This window comes from Haliotis rufescens, unplaced genomic scaffold (assembly GCF_023055435.1).
Source record: "Haliotis rufescens isolate VD_foot unplaced genomic scaffold, xgHalRufe1.0.p SCAF_17, whole genome shotgun sequence".
In the NCBI taxonomy this organism is placed as follows: domain Eukaryota; kingdom Metazoa; phylum Mollusca; class Gastropoda; order Lepetellida; family Haliotidae; genus Haliotis; species Haliotis rufescens.
Genome location: NW_025963857.1, coordinates 5,984,392 through 6,001,307, shown reverse-complemented (window position 1 = coordinate 6,001,307; position 16,916 = coordinate 5,984,392). Strand labels below are relative to the sequence as shown.

At 40.7% G+C, this 16,916-nt stretch overlaps 1 protein-coding gene across 1 annotated transcript; it reads right to left on the bottom strand.

Moving 5' to 3' along the window:
- Positions 1-7,254: 7,254 nt before the first annotated feature.
- Positions 7,255-13,505, bottom strand: LOC124124431. The gene is made up of 3 exons (XM_046487637.2): positions 13,365-13,505; positions 12,281-12,973; positions 7,255-8,247 (listed from the first exon to the last, which is right to left on the bottom strand). Exons 1-3 carry the CDS (start codon positions 13,429-13,431, stop codon positions 7,838-7,840), a joined length of 1,170 nt encoding a protein of 389 aa, XP_046343593.2. The 5' UTR covers positions 13,432-13,505; the 3' UTR covers positions 7,255-7,837.
- Between the last annotated feature and the right edge of the window lie 3,411 nt (positions 13,506-16,916).

Sequence of the window (16,916 nt, the reverse complement as noted above, 5' to 3'; positions counted from 1 at the left end):
CTGACATCGACTCCTGGACCAGCATCTGTCACACTGTGGAAAAGGTGGAGGCAGGCGTATGAGTGGCTATTTGGAAATGCCCCAGGTTCCAAGAAAGACAGATGTCATCGAAATCTGCCAGTCTTTGGCTGATCTCAAGAGCCTGTACAGTCAGGTGGAATCTGAGAAAGATATGCCGTTGTGCGAGAGACATAAGTACCTGGATCTTGCCACCAAAACCTCTATTGTCTCAAAACTTACAGTCAACACCAGAGAATAACCAGTCTAAATTACCCATGGAAACAAAATGAAAAACAGAAGTTTATCAACACAACAATTTTGTCTGAGGCAAACACTTGGGATTTCATTGAGTTATGAATGATTGATGTAGAGACTGAATTGGCTTACTGTTGTTCTGTCAAACTGCTGTTGGTATTTACGGGTTTGAACGTAGGATGGGGGCCATATTTATTTGGCCAAAATCTAAGACAGTTCTTGGAACTGACTTACACATGAGATTTTTTAATGCAGCTTCTTCGGCAAGACAATGTGTCTTTTGTTTCCAGCATCAAGAAAAGGTGAGAGGTTTAAATGTTGTAATGGGCAACTGAAATCCGCTTGTTTTTAGATCCGTGTTAAAGTGAAATGAATTTTAACTTACACCATTCAGTTAGTGTTTGAATGAAAATTTCAAAGAGCGTCATGCGACTCTTGCTCAAAAGTTGTTCGATCAGTGTTTCAACATTTAGGGCCTCAGTGAAGCTTTAAGAAAGTTTTATGATAGACATGTCGAAAGGCTTGGGATTGATGATTTTTCGGACATTTATGATAATATTGATATTAAGAGACATTCGTGTGATTCAAAAGTTAATAATTTTGGTAAAGTGCTATTGAATGTTTGTAGTGCTTTAAATTTATATATTTGTAATGGCCGATGTGGTTCGGACGCTGGGAAAGGAGACTTTACATTTATAAGTCATATTGGACAGAGTGTTGTTGATTATATCATAACAGGCCCTGACTTGTTTACATCATGTGACCGCTTCGATGTCCTATCTAGGTCAGATTCAGATCATCTGCCTGTTGCGTGTTCATTTGTGTCACGTGATATGGCTTCTGTGGGTGCTAGCTTATGTAATGCACGAGATGTGCGTGACAACTCCCGTTATGTGTGGAATGAAGATAAAGTGTCAACATTTAGAGATGTATTACTTTCTGACAAGTCAGCTTCAGTGTTTGATCAGTGTAATGAACATATTTTATCTGGAAAATTTGATGATGCTGTAACTTTATTCTCAGATTTATTAGGTAATGCAGCAGAATGTATGCGTAAGTTTTGCCCATCTGCTTGGTTAGTCGATAAGCAACCTTGGTTTGATAAAGAGTGTGAATTTCTTAGATTTGAAAAGCAAAGACTGCTTAAAGTTTATAGACTACTTGGGGATCATTTGGCACTTTCAAACTATCTACATGCAAGAAATAAATATACAAATATACTCCATAACAAAAGAAAAGCCTACCAAGATAAAATTCTTAGTAATATGGTGACAGGCATACACAACAGCAAAATATTTTGGTCACAATTGAAGCTACTCTCTGGTGAGGGAAGGAGACGCTCTCCTAATATAGAACTAGGAGATTGGTATCAGCACTTTAAGAACTTATTTGGTGAATACTCTTCTTCAGAGGTTGAGGAGAATTTAGTTTTTGACGATGTTAATTTTGACGAAACAACTCAGAGTATTCTTGATTCCCCTATTTCACAGGATGAAGTGCTTGATGCGATTACAGGATTGAAAAATAATAAAGCTGCGGGAGATGATGGACTGATAGCAGAAATGTTTAAGTCTTCTCCTGATGTTCTGGTTCCTTTTTTGACATTCTTCTTTAATGCTATATTTGATTCTGCATATTTTCCCTCATCTTGGGCTGTTGGCCACATTGTTCCTATATATAAGAAAGGCGATGCCAATTCTCCCACTAATTATAGGGGTATCACTATCTTAAGTGTATTCAGTAAACTTTATATTTCTATTTTAAACAGAAGACTTCAGTTTTGGTCGGAATCCTATGATAGACTAGTAGAGTCTCAGGCTGGTTTTAGGAGTGGATATTCCACAACTGATAATATTTTTGTTTTATATTCAGTAATAGAGAAATATTTGGCTAAGAAACGAGGTGTGATTTATGCCTTGTTTGTTGATTTTGCCAAAGCCTTTGATTCCATAGATAGATCCAAATTGCGTATGGTACTATACAAAAATGGTATTTCTCCGAAAATTTTCTGTTGTATACAGTCAATTTATAAACAAGTTTTGGCATTGGTCAAATACAATAACTCATTTTCTGATATGTTTAGCTGCAGTAAGGGAGTTCGTCAAGGATGTGTCCTTAGTCCCATTTTGTTTGCCTTGTTCATAAATGATCTTGCCATAGATATTGAATCCAGTTGCGCACATGGTATCCAATTTCATCCAGATGTAGTTCAATTGTTTTTATTACTTTTCGCATGTCATTCTCATAGCAGATACTGTTTATGGTCTCCAGAAAAGAATCAATGTGTTAGAATGTTATTGTAAAGATTATTCATTAACAGTCAATATTGATAAAACTAAAGTAGTAGTTTTTAAAAATGGGAGTGTTCTTTCAAAATATGAAAAATGGGTTTACGATGGAAAATTGTTGGAATGTGTAACTACATATAAATACCTTGGTGTATTATTTTTTCGAAATCTATCTTGGAGTGCACATATATCTAATGTTGCTTTTGAAGTCCCTACAGCTAATTAAACCTACTCCTATGAATATTTTCTTTAAAATTTTTGATGCTAAAGTTGTGCCAGTACTTCTTTACGGTGCAGAAGTTTGGGGTTTATCTTTATCGTTTTGCGAGGAGATTGAAGTTGTTCATACACTTGCTTGTAAACGTATTTTAGGAGTTAAGTCAGCAACTTCCAATCATGTTGTGCGTGGAGAGTGTGGGAGATACCCTTTGTATATCTATGCTTTCAAAAGATGCTTGAATTATTGGTGTAAGATTTTAAAGATGCCCGATTCGCGTTATCCACGAAAAAGTTACAATATGCTTGTGCAGCAGGCCATAGCAGGTAAGACTAATTGGGCCTCTAGAGTTAAATTACTTTTGTACGCCTATGGCTTTGGCTACGTATGGGAAAATCAGCATCTTGTTATTTCTATTTCATTTATTGATGAGTTCATACAAAGATTAAAATGCTCTTATGAACAAGATTGGCATTTTGCTTTGACCAATAGCCCCAAGTATTCATCATATCTTTGTTATAAATTTAGGTTTAGCAGGGAATTTTATTTATCGGCTATTACAATCAATAAGTTTCGCGTTGCACTGGCACGTTTTAGAGCTAGCTCCCACTCGCTCCACATAGAAACCGGGAGATATTTTGGTATCCCAAGACAGCGAAGGTTATGTATGGTTTGTAAAACAGGCTATGTTGAGTCTGAATACCATTTTGTATTGGTTTGTGAAAAATATTATGCTCTCCGAGTGACATATATTCCTCAAAAATATTATGTAAATCCATCAATAGAACAATTTTACATACTTATGTCGTCTCTGCATCAGTCAACAATTAGAAGTCTGGCTTGTTATATTTACCACGCTTTTAAGTTAAGGAATTCATTTTTGCAGAAGTAATATTCTTTATCTATGAATGCCTTGCTGTTGTGTATTTAGGTGTACACAGTTGTATTTTTATACATGTCTGGTGAACCGAATTGTACTATGGGCCGCTGGCCCACTCATGTACTGAATAAACAGATTAGATAGACATGTGGATGACATTTCCAAATTTGACGCACCAGTGACAAACTATGTCCGATGCAATTCCTTATTTTGATACCCTATGTTCTCGTGTTTTTGCAGGTGAAGAATTGACTTGCTTTTGCATGTGTTTGTGACTGGTGCTACCTATGAGACAGGATACGCTCCCCTTTTCTAGTACATCTGTCATCACTATTTGATAGTGATTCATAAACACCTGCTTATGGTATAGTAAGAATCATTCATTGGACTCTTCTTTAAGCAGAGATTTCTCATTATTTCGGAAAGCGTTTTGTCTCTTTTATTAATACGAGTTATGCCCCTTACACCAATTCCATGACTAGATATATTGACTAATCGAACCACGAAGCAGCACATAAGGCTTCTTGTAGACCTTTAGAACTATTTAAAATAGTAAATTGATTGAGATCACCTTACCACGATCTCCATGAACCGGGCTGATGATACAATCATGTCACATTTACTGATGCGGAGTTCAGGTGTTTTTTGTCAACAATATCATGGTGTACTCAGTGTTCAGTACTTTTATCATGTGGACAGTGTCAGGTTGATACACACTAAGCCAACAGAGCACATCGATTACTTTGTTCTGCCTGATGGTTCTCATTTTTCCCCATTTATATTTCACTGGCGCCTCATGTATTGATCAACACCGAGGCTGACAAACGCAGTGCCAGGTTGGCTTCGTAATCAAATCCGTTTCATAACCTTGTGCATGGTTGTGTCCCTTTTGGTTTTACGCCGCTTCTAGTACTATTCCACAATGTCACGGCGGGGAACACCCGAAACGGGCTTCACACATTGTACCCATGTCGGGAATCGAACCCGGGTCGTCGGCGTGACGAGCGACCGCTTCAACCACCAGGCTACCCGACCGCCCCCGATAGGTTATGAGAAATTCTAGACGGGGTGTAAACAAAGCAATGATATCTGCACCTTCGTGAACCTCACGAATATAATCGGTTAAGTTCCTCAATAGATCAATGTGCATCCACAAACAGTACGTCAACAGACCCTAAACTAAGTGTGAACATCGCTTGTTTAGCAATATTTCACCATAACACGACGGGAAACATCAGAATGGCGTTTGATATTCCCAAGTGGAGGAAGAACCCGGTTCTCGCATGACGAACGGTCGCTCTAATAACCTGGCTGTCGCTTTAATAACCTGGCTGGTTGGAGCGATCATGTCTATTGGGCGCTTTAAACGAATATCCTTTGTAGGGCATTTGCATCCATACACGTATCATCTTCCCGAGGCAATAAAAGTCCAGTTTCCACCCTTGCCGAACTAGGCTGGTATTATGGAGATACATTTCGGCTGGACTAACGACTCTAGGCAAAGTCCAATCAAAATCTCGCAACGAAATCGAAATCCGGTTTGTAAACTGCCGTGCAGATTTCGGTCGATTGCATGATTTGAAAAGCATGTGCACCGCCAACTCGTTGTAAACAGATATTTTCCAAACCTTTTCATGTTTTTAATGAAAGTGCTCGCTTGATTTGATGCACTTCGCGATGTAAGACCCGTTTTATCACAATATAGACCTTGATTATCGATCAGATCGTCTTGACTTGGGGCCACCATTTTGTTTGAAACAAATGCAAAAGATGAAATCGGATTGGTCCCTAGGAGAGGCTCAGAAGGGACATAACTCGTAATAACCACTGGTGGCGCTACGATCGAGCCCAGAAATTCCAGCCTAGTTCGGCAAGGGTGGAAACTGGACTTTTAAAGTCAGTTAACTCCCTTGCCTCGGGAAGATGTACACGCAGTAGAAAATGTTTAAGATATGAGATGCGCGCGTAATGAACTGATGAGAATGATATTCCCATGTTCCCTCGTGTAACTAAGATGACTTTCACATGTTTAGTAAATGCTGAGAATCAAACACGGATCGGATGAGAATCGAGCGACCAAGCTACCACTGGCCTGGCCCTGTTTGTCTGCATCAGCCTTTCCGGTTTGTCCAGAAAACAACATTTAGGAATGCAAACCTGAGGAAAAATTCATTTTTCTTTCTTTAAAGCGACAAAATCTTTTTCATAATCATAAGAAATCTCTGCTTTGCCGACTATAGCGTAAACATGTGCTTGTGAATCACTATCACTTTGTGGTGATTTTAGGTGTTTGCGAAAAGTTGGGCGACTACACTGCAGCCACCCTCACAAGCCAAAACAGTTGTTAACCTGAAAAACAACACAGGAACAATGGTTCCTGTCAAAATAGGGAAATGCATCAGACATCGTTTTTGTCGCTGATGCGTCACATGAAATGTTCTCCACACACCGACCTCAAAACATGTTGAAAGCTTTACTGAGGCCTTGGATGTTGTAACCCTGATCAAACACTTTTTGAGCAAGAGCAAGAGCATGATCAAGAGTCATACCCCACCTCCCAATATCAAATGACCGGTCCCCTAGTAAAACCAGAACGCGAAAAAGTCATTCTCGCAAATTTGGCTTAAAAGGCGGCGATTTACATTTCAGTACCCTGGGGAAATTTACAGTAGAAATGAAACACCATCTAGTTGCATGCGTGAACCTACAGATGAAGCCCCCTTTCACTTCTATACCATAATCATTGTTTCTAGATTCAAAATGCATATTCCCGTTGAGGAATATGCATGCATCCCTGCATTAATTTTTGAAAATAAAAAAACAACAACATTCAAGCGTGTATTGTTGAAAGTGATCCGTCCCTTTCGTCATCCCAACCATAATGATGGTTATATCTTGTTAACAACTTAACAAACGACAAAACTCAGCGAAGCATCGTTATTATTTCTAGGCCACTAGAGATGGGGTCCACATGGACTAGGTTGCTGAGATGAATCTTCGTTCGTCTTCAGGGACAGTTGCATTCGAAGGATATAAACACAGCGCATCCCCAAGTCCTTGTGCGTTCTTCAGATCCCCGTTGCTAATATAGTATAGGCGATTGCGCACAGTCATTACGTAAAGTGAATCTATAGAGTCCATGAGTACAACCGGCGCCACTCGGTCAGTCATGAGATCCTTGTTCTGCGGATTGTAATCTATTATCGAGTGAAGTCTTGCTTTCGAATTCTTTTTGCGACAGAGACCGCATAATCAGTGTTCCTTGGTGTGTATACATCATCCTGTTTTTGCATAGACAGCTGGGTGAATTAGCAACAATTTGTAGGTGATCGCAAACTTGGTCTGATGATTTATGTGCCAACGAATTATTGAATTCTGTGGGGATCACGCCATCCAGGCTATGTTCATAGTCGTTGTTGATAGTACATAAACTAATATTTACTCCCACCAGGGGTACATTGGAAAGGTTTCACATATCATACACTTAAGCAGGAACCGAGAGAGAGAGTGGGTGAGTGAGTGAGCTGGGTTTAACGCCGCTTTTAACAGTATTCCAGTTATATCACGGCGTTATCAGCTTAATGTGGGAGGAAAGCCCGAAGTAGAGAGAGAGAGAGAGAGAGAGAGAGGCATAGAGAGAGGCACAGACACAGAGACTGACTGAGAGATACAGAGATAGAGAGAGAAACAGAGAGACAGAAACAGGAAGATACAGACAGAGAGAGACAGAGCGCAAAAGAGATGATGTTTTGATAGGGAGAGCCAAACATTGGAACAGAAAGAGAGACACACACAGAGCGACTGAGAGAGACAAGGACACAGAGAGAGGGAGCGAGACAGAGATAGAGAGATACAGGCATATAGAGACAAGAGTATTGACAGGGAGAACTTAAAATTGGGAGAGAGAGAGAGAGAGAGAGAGAGAGAGAGAGAGAGAGAGAGAGAGAGAGAGAGAGAGAGGTGTCCAGCTCTGGAGGGTACAATGTCGAGGACGATATTACACACAGCATCATGGTATCTGTCTTATCCGGCCTATACAGTATGGCGATAAATACACTGCCACATCGCTACAACGTAGTCCTTGTCCACTCAATTCATGCAAGATACTATACCAGGCTAAATTACGATACGACATGGGCCAATGAGGCTGGTCAAATATGACGCATGATCCATGTACGTCATAATGCAGGATATTTGCTAATTTTTCATAATGTAATACTTCCAGCCGGGTCGGGGTACGGTGGACTCAAGCTGTCTATCAATCAGCATGCAGGATTTCTGTGTGGAATTATGTCCCCCAACAGCAAAGGATTTGCATCCTAAAACTCGCATGCACAGTCGAGAACACACGTGGCTGTTCTTCGTGTTCACGGTACCAAGAAGATGCTCATTCTGGGGCTCTGGGACACTGTCACGTGACACCACACTAAAGTAAGCCGTGTCCAATCCGCTACTGGCCCAGTTGTTGGTTGCCATGACGCCATTCCAGGCCTTGCTTCCGGCGAGACAATGCATGCTGATGACGTCACAGCTGGGGCTCGCCTTCTTGCTACCATCACTGATACATTGCCTGACTTCTCCATCTACGAAGCGCCTTTCCATGACGACTGAAAGAAAAGACTTTGATTGTTACACGATGTCAACATCACATACAATCTATATTCATCAGACTTTTAATGCTGTATTTTATTTCGGTAGTGCTCTCGACATAACGTCTGCCATGAGTTCTGAGTTCTCGGCTACTTCACAAAGAATGTACGTTCATTTAAGGACCTTGCATAATAGTGTAAGAATCTCCATAACTATTGGATGTATTTTAGAAAATAAGCTTAAGGCGTCAAGGATAGATATGTCTTGTACGAGTAAAATCATACACTCTACAACCAGATTATATAATCGGTAAAGCTATTTACAAGGTCTGGTGGCCAAGATGCACCATTCGTAAACATCATTCAGGTGATGGGGGTACGATTTCCAGAAGTTGGTTTCATTTCATGATTAATAATGTAACAGTTATTGATTATTATTATTCCATTCTGGAGACAGTGCATGTCATTCATGTGCAGCCACAGCTGGTTTGGATCGCATATTTCCAATGGTTTATGGACAATCTGTACTATATCCTTGATTGAATTATCCCCTTGCACGTGGAAGATCAAATCAACATTTTGGACAGAAAGCAGGTTTCATGGCGACCGGAAATATGTTCATTGTTGGCAGCTGTTCTTCTTCAGATAAACATTCAAAGCGGATTCAGAGGACAATGTTCTATGTAGCTCAAGCGTGTCCTTATCTATCTTCCCGAGGCATGGGAGTTAACTGACTGTAAAAGTCAAGTTTCCACCCTTGCCGAACTAGGCTTGAAATATGGAGTTTTGCTGGTATAACTAGTCTATATATAGTCCAATGAAAATCGCTTAACGAGTCGATATCCGGTCAGTAAACCGCCGTGCAGATTTCGATCGATTGCAGAATTTGCAAAGCATGTGTACCGCCAACTCGGCGTCAACAGATATTTTTTCAAATCTTTTCATTTTTTTTTATCAAGGTGCTCACGTGATTTGATGCACTACGCGAAGTAAGACCAGTTTTATGACATTTCTGTTTATCGATCAGATCGTCTTGACTGGGCGCTGCCATTTTGTTTGAAGAAAATGCAAGTGATGTGAGAATTGGAATCTGATTGGTCAATAGGAGGGACATAGAAGGGACATAACTCGTAATAGCCACTGGTGGCGCTACGATCGAGCTCACAAATTCAAGCCTAGTTCGGCAAGGGTTGAAACTGGACTTTCAATGTCAGTTACCTCGGGAAGAGGGACCCTAACAGGATAAGTGTGTGAGTTCCTTAACGCCGTTTTGAACATTAATCCAGTTACATCACCGTATCTCAGCGTGATGTTAGAGAGAAGTCGGAAGTGATGTAGGTCCAACATATTTACCACTTTGTTGAAATCTACGAGCACAGGTGGTGGACAGAATCAGGAATTCCAACAAAGGAGGATAGAATCCTGGTAACCTAAGCAACGTAAATCTGCATATCTAACTGCGTTGCCTTAAATGACGACCAGTAGAGTATTAGTATAGTAATAGGATGACCATGTTTAGTTTTTTTTGTTTACCGCCGCATTCAGCGGTCTCTAAATAATTGAGTCTGGACCCGACAATCCAGTGATTGACTTTAGCTTCGCTCTACGTTTTGGGTGTACGGTGACATGCATTAACCAAGCCAGTGAGTCTGACCACCCGATCCAATCAGTCGCCTCTTACGACAGGCATGGGTTACTGAAGACCAATTCACGGGTTTGGATGACCATGAGTGACCAAGAGGACAAACCAACTTTCAAATGATGGAGGGTAGATGAGATAGGATTTTTGGTGACGTTAAATGATGTCATGAAGTCTGTTGATCCAATTGTTTACAAGTGACAAGTCAGAAAAATGAGCAGGGGCCTGTGACCTTTGGTTTATGGGGAACGTGCAGTGATCATGACTTTGCAGAAAAAAAGTTTTCAATTCCCTCTCGTGAGGTAAAAAACGTATCACTCTCGTACTGGGCTGACTGTGTGTCAAAGTATTTCGCTGTATGAATTTGATTTAACATCGCATTTAACAATATTTCAGGGATCCTGATCACGGCATACATGTCCGCTTTTTGGGGGAGCAAAGTCCGGAGTACGCACGACGTTGACGATTACCACTTTGGGGAGATTGACGATCATGGGAATGGTGCCTACAGATCAAGGATTTAATAGGAGACAAACTAGATTCGAACTAATAACGAGCCATACCAGGAACGGTAATGACTAAACTAAATGACCTCTGTGACACTTTTTATCAGGGACATTGATGGTCAGTAAAAAAAGTCATAGAAGAGTTATATCAGAATTTTCCTCGGATAGTGTTAATAAGCTCTCCGAGAATTGCAATAGTCTGTATGATTGCTCTGACAGTCTTATGCGTTTCAATATTGATGCATGTTGATATAAAATTCACTGCCAGGGATGGTATATTGTTTGTTATAAGTTAACGAGTTTTACATAATGGTGATTTACCTGACTTTCATACAATTCTCATTGTCATGGAAAACATAATTAAGTCCTGGCAATTCGGTGTTTAAAAGCCCGGGGATTCCTGAACGAGGAAAGGAAAGACAGAAAGTAAATAATCAATGCAATTATTGGACGGACGTCCATAAAGAGCGCTGGTTCACAACAGCGGGGCTGGACTTGGGGATGGGTGGGGCTGGGGTGGGGTGGGGCTGGGTGGGGTGGGGGGAGTCCCAGTGGTTTACATATGCTTTTCAGTCCCTCGTTATAGGCTGATTCCACCGTATAATGGCCACCACTTATACCGTATGTGCCACTTATACTTATATCGACTTATTGATGTATTACTAACAACTACCACAATAATAACTATAATAACTGAATCAAGTTATATATATCAAGAAGTAAACCAGTATTGATTTCATGGCCACAACATCCTTCAAATATATCCTCGTACATCATAAGGGATTAGAGGGGCAATTATTCCCATAAAGGACCGTCATATGACTTATCGCCAATCCATGCATAAACGACAAGTCAAATATTCCCGGGAAGTAATACCTCTCAGAAAGAACACACCAATCTGCATTTGGGTTTAGATATTCAGTTTCGATAAAAAGTATTGGCAGAAGTATTGCTTTCCAAAACTCGCAATAAGTTCAGACACTTTAGTTATGATCCCAGTCAGATATGCATGAAATCTACGGGAACAATGGAAGTAACGTTGAATGCTTCTATGTTATTGTATAATAGATTATACGACGTATAAACATGGAACTTAATATCAATCATCGTGTTGACCTAAAATGAGTGTTTTAAATAAGGGGGGGAGAAAGCAACTTTTAGCAATATTCCAGCAATATGACGGCGGAGGGCACAATGCATTTGACTAATTTGGGGTAGCGAGTGAAACTTTAACCTTGTTATTCCACATTAGATGAAACAATACGGCAGTAACCAACATGCGCCCTGTGCAGATCTGGGTTGGAAGTGGTCTTCAGCACACCATGCTTGTCGTAAGAGGCGACTAAAGGGATCGGATGGTCAGACTCGCAGACTCGGTTGATGCATGTCATCGTGTCTGAGTTGCGCAGATCGACTAGGATTTTATCGAAACATAAATTGTCCTCGCCGAATTCTTTTAAAAAAACAACAAACTATACAGGATATCAAAATGGTAGGTTCCTAAGATACGTTTGCAAGAGAACCCAAAACGAAAATGTTACACTAACCAGCTTCCATAACGCGTTCTTAAAGGGGAACTAGTATTGGCAGTTGAACCAATCTAGACTCAAAGATGTGAAACTATCAAGCAGATAATGCTAATCCAGACTATCCAGAAACAACGCCTCGGTCACACACAGTGTACCTGTCATGACCTAGGCTGAAATTAGGTAACTCAGTGCCAGACCGTTGAGTCTCTCTTTAATACATTCCTAAATTCAGTGGTTTGCCGTTTTTGTCGTTATCTCAGATCGTTACTTTCCCATGGTGAAGGTGGAGTTTTAAGTTGTTTCATAAAGGACATCATAGCTATACAAAGAAATACCTATCGGTGATACGTCTCGGGCAATAACGTATGTTACCATACCTTGGGGCGTATGTTTCCATGCCTTCGGGAAACAGTTTTCTTTTGTCTTCCCCGCCTCTTCTGGTGAAACAGCTGAACTGTACATTTGGAAGCAGGAGATTCTACCGATGAAAGGTTCCTCTGGTTCATCTAAAGACTTCCCCAGTCGTAGAGCCCCTTCTGATGGCAACTGGATCTCGTTGGGGAAATCGTCATCAATGTTCTCCAGTAGTTCTCCATTGTTGAAGATCCTTATCCTCCCTGTCAGGAACTCTCTGGTGATGACGATATGACACCAGGTATCCGCTGAGAGGACATCAGGAAGAGCAGTGCTTCCCACATCGACTCCATACTCGTCCCAGAAGGAGATGAAGAGATAGTTCTCAAGCATTGACACCTTAAGGATGTTACCGGTCTTGTACAGGTAGTTAACAAGCGTGCCTTGAGGAGGACCTTCAGGGTAGGCGAGGAAGGATATGGTGATGTCTTTGAAGATGAGGTTCCCGTCTAACGAGATGTCTATATGGGATTCCGCGTCACCAGTCAGTTTGATGGCATCATACGGAAGTTCCGGGTAGCCCTGTCGGAACCGGAAACACTGGCCATCATCGGGTATAACAGCATCCAGTCGCGCCATCACCTCAGTGTTGAGGGTAGTGTTGCCCAAAGGCCATACATAGGTGGGGGTCGGGAGGCCGGCCACTGGTGCTCCGCCTGTGTGGGACAGGAGGAAGGTGGTAACAATGTTGAAGTATATATTGTAATAGTACCAGCAATTTAAGTGTCGGCTAGACAATGAGAGAGACTCAGAAAATAGAAAAAGGTCACCTTGAAAATTGGATACATCGTTAAAATAGTGCCATTCGCTAAAGCACTGTTTAATATAAAGAGATACGTATTGTATAAAGTTAAAACAGTACTATAGAATCAAATTGTTTCTTGTACATATGAAAATGTATTCTATAGCATTCGTTTCATAAGCATTAATGTTTTTTTCTAATGCTTAGATCTGAATCACTACTAAACGAGTCATCTTACCGGTATAAGGTACACTCATATTCAATAATATCTACTAATGTGCTAATATTGACCACTCAATACATACCCATTAGACATATCAGAAAAACAGCATGTAACGTTGACTTCATAACTACGCGATGTTCCCAGACCATGAATACTTGTTTCCGGACAAAAGGTTACTTGATTCTGACTTGGCTCGACGACTCACGAGGATACGGGTCGCGCTCTCTCTAATGCTGACAAATGGCGCACCATGGGGAGGCTTCAGTATGGCAGGCGCGACTTACTGAAAGAGCTTATTAATACCATCGAGCTGCCAGAATATCAAGGGATTGCCACCTCTCTGGACAGCTTACGGTGATGAGGTACTATAAGCTGGATCAACAGGGTGCCTTCGGTGTCCCGACCTGGGGGAGCAAGTAAGCTGGCCTTTGTGATAGTACAGCCATCCTTTCTGGTGCATTTTGGTTACTCTCTTTTCAGTCAAACTCTATAGTCAGTCTAATTCATTCTGGCTACTCTTTATATTCAGTCTCACTCATTCTAGCTACTCTCTGTATTCAGTGAAACCAACCTTTCCGAGCCATTCTAGCTACTGTTGTATTTATTCAAACTAACCTTCCCGGTCCAATCTAGCCACTTGTTTTGTAGAACCAGCCTCATCCCATTTAGCTACTCTCTGTCGTCAGTCAAACTAGCTTTTCTGGTCCATTTTAGCTTCTCGTTGTCTTCAGTCAAACTGACTATTCTGGTCTAATCTTGCAGCTACATGCTGTCTTTAGTCAAACTAGCTTTTCTGGTCCATTGTAGCTACTCTCTGTCGTCAGTCAAACTGACCATTCTGGTCTAATCTTGCAGCTACATGCTGTCTTTAGTCAAACTAGCTTTTCTGGTCCATTGTAGCTACTCGTTGTCTTCAGTCAAACTGACCATTCTGGTCTAATCTTGCAGCTACATGCTGTCTTTAGTCAAACTAGCTTTTCTGGTTTATTCTAGTTACCCTCTGCCTAACTCTCCATTTTTAATTCTGTTTAAATATTATATATTCTAATCTAAACAGCATATGTGTTTCCATTTATTTATTCACGTTCAACTCCAAAAAAATACATGTTCCAGTCAGTCAAGCCTGGATGTGGAGTAACAGATGTGTTCGATTCTTTCTGCCATATGTTAGAGTTTTATGACATGAATGTGTTCCAGGCAAGTAACGTCATACTTCTATCCTGTGATCCAGTCTAACAATCCCATTCGTCACCATTCGCCCCTTTCCGTAACCTGCAAGAAGACTGCAACCAATCAGAATGCGCGTATGATTTCAAGTTCTTCGTCAAAGAATCCCTAAGAAATAATTTTTGATTTTACATATGTCTTGCATCTAAAAATATACCCAAGACACAGTTAAATGTGTTCAGTCATACTGTATAATTCCGCATATCCCGATGTGCTTTAAATTGCATCTGAAGTATATATACTATATGGGGAAATATATGTGAACCATTACACAACGAGTAGACAATTGTTTTAGGTATGCCCGTTTGCGCTAAGACAGAACCCGGTCGTAAAAATGGCCACGAGAGGGGCAAGAGTCGCTATTCGGCTTGTCCCGGAATAACACGAGTTGGTCACGAATGTAACAATCCTTGTCCCAGTCCACCGAACAAGCTGGGTGTGTTTTGGAATGGAATTCTTCGAGACTGGTTATTTTCTGGCGCTGACATTTTATAATTTATGTTCCATACTAACAACTGACCGTTGGTTCCTTATGAACCTTTTAACATGTATGTTTTGTAGTAACCCCTATACCGACTATGGGTACAATGTGTGAAGCCCATTTCTGGTGTCCCCAGCCGTAATATTGCTGGAATATTGCTAACAGCGGCGTTAAACCATTACGCACTCACTTACCATACCGACAATGTGTTTTGGGTAATTTAATCAGCCACTGAAAGTGTACTCCATTTCAACAACTAAGCATAGCATTAACTGAGTAACGTGTGTGTTTTGTAGTATTGTTTGTTTGTTGTTTAACGCCGCACTCAGCAATATTCCATGACATGCACCAACCAAGTCAGCGAGTCTGACCACCCGATTCCGTTAGTCGCCTCTGACGACAAGCATAGTCGCCTTTTATGGCAAGCATGGGTTGCTGAAGACCTATTCTACCCCGGATCTTCACAGGTCGTGTTTTGTGGTAACCACTATACCGACAATGTAGTTTGTGTAATTTAAACTAGCCACTGAACGTGTACTTTATTTCAACAACTAAGCATAGACGGTAAGTAATATTCATTCAGATGTGTGATATATGAAATTGGGCAAAAATCTACTTGAGTTGCGTCCCTTAGGCGTGCAAGGACCCGATGATAGTGGGGTGGAAATCATGGATTCGCTATGAATATGGTCTTCGGTTTGTCACCATCATAACTGTGATCTGGCTAAACGACCTGTTGTTTCCAGTATTTAACTTCCCGGCTGATGCTACTGTTCAAAATGGCTCTATACCCAATTCACTCACTCACTCATACCATACCAATCAAAACACATGGGTATTGTCACGTTATCACAACGAATACTATCATATTATAAAAATATTATAACGAGCGTATTTCATGCTTTAATGTTTATCTGAGAGTTCAATACAGAAATTTAATATGCACGTTGGTACTTATTCCTTTAACAGGACAAACAATATAAATCTTCAAGTACATTCTTAAGTTCTATTAGTGTATAGTGTTATAAACATAACCCTTGTGTTGGGCAGAATCACTGTGTCACTGCTGCAATCACTTTATCTGTCTTAGTTTTTATCTGAATCAATAAAGTCTGTAAGGAGATCTTTTGTTCAATCCCGACACTCGTAGATTCCATTCACTGGATCACCTAGTGAAACCTTTATAGGTAATATTGAATGGATTGAACTATCTACCAACCAACGTGAAGAGTTATTTGACCAATTTATTTTTTCGATTGACATTTAAAGTTCTGATTCAGAACTACAGTATTTATTTCACAACCGGGATAATTTCAAGTAATATTTTTAATTCGGCTCATTTATCGGGATTCGACCTAAACAAAATGACACCAGGTGTTCACAAAATAGGCGAGCGTGTCTATGGCTGTAGTTGAGGGCGAATCACCGTTAGCCTCTGGGTTATTTGTGGTTGATAAGATCCTTAAAGTGTGTATGTGTGTGTGTGCGTGCGTGCGTGCGTGCGTGCGTGCGTGCGTGTGTGCGTGTGTGTGTGTGGTGTGTGTTTCGAGATTCTGGGAAGAGCAGGTTCAGCGTTTCCAGAGTTTATCATAAGAGGCCACTGAAGAGAATCGGGTGGACAGGCTCTGTGACTTGGTCGATTAACAGATCACTGGTTTAACAGGTCCAGATTCGGTTATTTATAAACCGCCGTACTATAGCTGGACTATTGATGAGTGTGGTGTTAGACTACATCCACTCAATCGTTACATGACGATGTAGGAAAGGTCAACTGATGCACAATTATATTAATAAACTTGACCCAACTGACACAGCATATGAGGCATAATCATGCATCGATGCATCATGCAGAACTAATAACATTGTGGATCTCTTCATCCTGCCTTTGTCCAAATCATTATAGGTACTTGTCACGATTATGAGTAT